The following is a 5,144-nucleotide window of genomic DNA, read 5'->3' on the forward strand; positions in this document are numbered from 1 at the left end:
GGCATCATTTATCACGAGAATTAATAAGTAAAAATTATTTATATTTTGATATTGGCCACCTACAATGAATATAAAATTGACGTTGATATATGGTATTTAAATGAATAGATTTAATAAAGGTAAGATTGAAAATGACGTGGATGTAAATAGTATTTTTTTAAAAATTTTAAAATTTTATTAGGAATGTACTTATAAAAAACATGAATGAAAATAGTGGTTGCCTATTTGAAATAGTAAATCCAAACTATGATTTATGAAATGAGAACTCTATCTAAATATCTTGTTTAATGTAATTTTGAAAAGAAGAAAATGGACCAAACAAATTAAATGGGCCTCCGCATGATTAAAAGGCCGCTCAAAGCCTTGAAATCTAATCTAGGGCTTCCAGACGATTCGGCTTTCGCGCTGCACTGCCTTCTATAAATCAATTCTACGGCGGCTTCCCTTCCGCCTTGATTCAGATCTCCACTCCTCTTCGGATTTGTGCAGAAATTTTGCGTAAGATCTGCAAGCAATATTTCGAATTCCTGGTATTATTATTATTTTGAAGAATTCATGATGTTATTCTAATATCGCTACAATTATAATATTATTTCGAATCCGATTGATTTAATTTGTGAATCGCACAAGTACTGAAGGCTGCTCTAATGCGATGTAGTGTAGAGAAGCCTATTTATGGTGTGCAAATATTGATATTAAGGGCTCCGCTTTGCAGCTTAAATTCATTCTGTTAGTATTTCTGCTGCCAGTAAAACCCGAACAATTTTTTATTAATAGATAATAATAGTTTTAAGTGGTTTCCTTTTGAAATATCTGTCTGTGTGGTTCATGTTTATATATAAAGTTTTGGTTTGCTATTCATTAAATTCACTTAAACCCTTTTATCTTTCTTTTTTTTTAATTAAAACTCTAATAATCATAAAATATATCTTCATAAAATCATAAAACTCTTATAATCATAATATATAATCTTCAACTAAAATAATAAATCTCTAATAATTATAAAATACATCTTCAATGAAATCAAAACAACAGTGGAAGGATTACTATTGGAGAAAATACATGAAGACACTATAATATATGAAGAAGAATTTGAAAAAATAAGGATTATATTTTATTACCATTACAGGATATACATTAAGTCAAATTTCATCAATTTTTATTTTTGTTTTTGAAAAAACAAATCATGTCATAAGGTGGGAGTCTTGACCCCAACATTAATGGCTTTCAACTTATACAGAAGTATTGTCTTCTCAGTTACTTTACAATAAAGGTTTGGATGAATAGAGTGATTTTTTTAAAATTCTGATCTCGAATTAGAGATGTATTTAAAATTAGACAGTTGCCCCTTCAATAGGGGGTCGTCACTTGACCTCTTGTCAACTAGATTGTACAAAACATTGTACAAATAGAATTATTCATATAACAATTGTGGATGTAAATAGCATAATCCTAAAATTTTTGTTTAATGGATTGAAATGGACGGTGTAAAATCACTATTATTGTTAAAGTGGACTTGTAGAGTTGGGGGTTGGGTCGGGTTTGGGCCCAATCTAAACCCAACTTAATATGTTTAAACCAACCCTTTCGGGTGGAAACTCGACACCGTTCAAAACCAACTAATCTTGGGTGGGTTGGTTTTGACCTTCGAATACTAAAAAAACAATTGTCTGAGTAGCAAATTGCAACACATTGGCATTAAAAGACACGACGCTAGCTTCAGAAGGTACTTGATGCAGAGACTGCTAAGGGAAAATCCTGATGCATCCCATTCATTGCATCGATCATCGAACCTCGAAAAGATTAAAGGACAATGGAGGACCATTGACCCATTAGACTACGGTGATAATTTTTTATTTTTGGCAAGGGTAATTAGTACAAAATGTTCTTCTACCTTTCAATGTTATTGTGTAAAATATTCTACTTATCATTTTTTGTCATTTTCATTCTTATTTTCACATTTCATTACAGAAAATATCATTTTCTCAATTAAAAAAAATGCAAAATAACAAATATACTCTTCTATTTAAAAAGATATAAATAAAAATCAAAGAACAAATTGTAATTATACTTCCGAACCTTTTTAAATACTACAAATGAGTCCAAATAAATTATTAAAAGGGTAATTAACACAAAACCTCACTACTTTTCAATATTATTGTGCAAAACATTCCTACATTTCAATTTTTTGGTATTTTCATCCTTATTTTCTTATTTCATTGCGAAAGTTATTATTTTAATTCATTTTCTCAATTAAAAAATATAAAATGATGAATATGTCATCCTATTTAAAGAAAAGAAAAATAAAGAACAAAACTCTTAGATTTTTCAAAAAAGTACAAATAAATTTTGAATAAATAATAAAAAAAAGAAATAAAAATCACTTTGGTTTTTTAATTATTTATTTGAACTTTTTTTTGAAAAATTTGGGAGTATAATTGTAATTTATTTTTTATTTTTTTATTTAAATATAAGGTTATATTTGTCATTTTACAACTTTTAATGAAAAAATAGATGAAAATGATGATTTTGCAATGCGATGTGAAAATAAGAATGAAAATGTCAAAAAAATGAAGGTATGGATGTTTTGTACAATAATATGGAAAGGTAGAGATCTTTTGTAATAATTATTATTTTAATAATTTATTTGGACTTATTTGCAGTTTTTTAAAAAGTTAGGTAGTATAACAGCAATTTATTTTTTAATTTTTCTTTTCTTTTTTTTTGTTTTATTTAAATAGGAGGATTTATTTGACATTTGACTTTTTTTTTTTTAATTGAGAAAATGACATTTTCCACAATGAAATGTGAATGGAGGAAAAATTGTCAAAAAATGAAAGATAAGAACATTTTGCTGAATAATATTGAAAGTTAGAAATATTGTGTTAATTACCCATTTGACAAAAAGAAACTTTAAGCGAGGGTGATAATCCTCCATGGATGTACATTTTGCCTATGTTTTTCTTTTCAGAATATCAATTGATTTTAATTATTGAATTTAAATTGGACTATTTCAAAATTGTTTGATTTGATTTCAAGTCAAAATGTTGGTAGGTCTACAAGGATCCAAATCTACGATTTCAATTTGATTTGACAGTTTTTTTTATTGCCGTTACTCAAGTAATGACCATTTATTATCCAAATTGATATTTAAATTATGAATTTAAAACTATTTTTAACAACTATTAACTAAACATTATTTGTCTTGCTACTCATACTGTATATTATAAATGATTTTTACCGTGTTTCAATAATTTATTGTCGAAATCAATGTTTTATTTTCTATTTGTTACAAAGGAACACGAAACAAAAGTTTTTTTTATTTTTTTTATTTATTATTATTTTTTTTTTCAAAGAACTCCTTGAAGCCTCCATTTATTTATTTTTTTACTTTTGAATTTGATTCTGGGTAGGTAATCATTTTTTGTTGAATTTGAATTTCCTATCAATTGTTTATGGTGACAAACAATTTTTTTTTATATATATATTTAATTCCTATTAATTTTAATTCTTCGAAAATATCATGAAATACAACAATTAATTCATTACATTTTTGCCCATTACATATTTTTTTAAAATGAAAAGGTACATATAAGTACAATAAGAGTCACAAGATATATATAGTAAGATATAGGGATAATCAGAAAGGGTAACTAATAAGCACACGCTCTTCTCACAAACACAAACCAGACACAGCACTTAACCGATAATCCATAGCAACAATTCTTGAAATAGTGTAAAAAATAATCCGGTGCATACGGCGCACATCAACGCCGAGAGAGAGTTACAGCAGAGAGCAAGATCAAGAGAACAAACAGAAGAATCCCTCCAAATGATCCAATCAAAGAGCCAGAAATCCTTTCACAGAAAGAGTTAAATTGTCGACAAATAGCAAACCAATTTGCCTGCGTATTTCCTTTGTGTGCTAAGTATACGATTGCCGCTGCTGCAGATGCTGCAGCAGTTAAAAGCGCCAGCATTCCCTACATAACAATCAAATCCACTTTTTTTTAGATATAAATTTTAACCAATAAATTTTCATTTCGACGAGACACTTTAGTAAATGGGATACTTTAACAAAAATGTGGAGAAATGTACCGTGTCCAAGAAAATCAAGACAATCCTGCTGACTTGTGCTTTACTCCTTATTATGTGGAAAATGGAGAGTGCAAGAGAAAGAAGTAGATACACACTCACGATGGCATTGGCCACCACGAAAAACCTGCACAAAATCCTCGAAAATTATGCACATATATGGATGGTGAAAAAACGTTGCATTTAACTTTGTCACGTATTCGAGCAAAGGGTAAGGGTCGCAGTAGATTGATAGACAACGTAAAATTTCGTCAAATTTTCTATCATGTAAGAAAGAACACTTGCATACACTTACGTAAACATTGGAAGATCATCATATTTGGCGCGGAATCGAATGAATTGCGTGAAAAAGGGAAGTGATTCATTAGTTGTTCCCATTGCAATAGCACTCCCCAAGGTCGCAATCACCGCAGCAATCCTCAAGATAAAATCGAGTATTGAAACACCTCGACTTGCATTGGTTTTCGGAGTCGAACCCGAGCCTAGTTCAATCACTCCTGCCTTCATTTTGTCAAATAAACTATCGTAAAACGGCTCAAGAAGTTTAACTATGAATGGTCTATATGAGGCTAGGCGTGGGGATTTTATAGGGTCGGGAAAGGTGTAAAGAAATTTTAATTAAACCACTCTTCATGTGGTTAGTACATTATGCAAGCAAAAAGTTGGAAAAATGGGATATTAATTAATTCAATCAACTTACCGTACTAGCTCTATTATCAATATTATTTTAATCCCAAAATTATTTGTTTGCATGTCTCCAGTGTCACCTGATCTTCTCCAGTTTAGGAAAATTGATTCTTCCACAAATTTGGAGTGGTTCCGTAAATGGAGTATATAAGATGAACTAATCCACTTCAATTTATAATAATTCATAAACGACACGTGGATTATGGTTTTCTTAAATATAAATTAATATTAGGAATATCGAGAGTTAAGGTTGGTCCTCAATAGGGAGAAGATTACGTTATTTTCTCTAGTAGAGATAGTCGACGATTATAGAAATTCTTCAATTGCTCGTTTCACAGGTACTTACGAGAATGTTACATGAA

At 29.5% G+C, this 5,144-nt stretch overlaps 1 protein-coding gene across 1 annotated transcript; it reads right to left on the bottom strand.

Moving 5' to 3' along the window:
* Nucleotides 1-3,508: 3,508 nt before the first annotated feature.
* Nucleotides 3,509-4,630, bottom strand: LOC111378988 (casparian strip membrane protein 3-like). Its single transcript, XM_023002297.1, has 3 exons — nucleotides 4,391-4,630; nucleotides 4,099-4,222; nucleotides 3,509-3,983 (listed from the first exon to the last, which is right to left on the bottom strand). The coding sequence occupies exons 1-3, from the start codon at nucleotides 4,600-4,602 to the stop codon at nucleotides 3,768-3,770; spliced, it is 552 nt and encodes a 183-aa protein (XP_022858065.1). The 5' UTR covers nucleotides 4,603-4,630; the 3' UTR covers nucleotides 3,509-3,767.
* Between the last annotated feature and the right edge of the window lie 514 nt (nucleotides 4,631-5,144).

This window comes from Olea europaea, unplaced genomic scaffold (assembly GCF_002742605.1).
Source record: "Olea europaea var. sylvestris unplaced genomic scaffold, O_europaea_v1 scaffold1913, whole genome shotgun sequence".
Classification (NCBI taxonomy): domain Eukaryota; kingdom Viridiplantae; phylum Streptophyta; class Magnoliopsida; order Lamiales; family Oleaceae; genus Olea; species Olea europaea.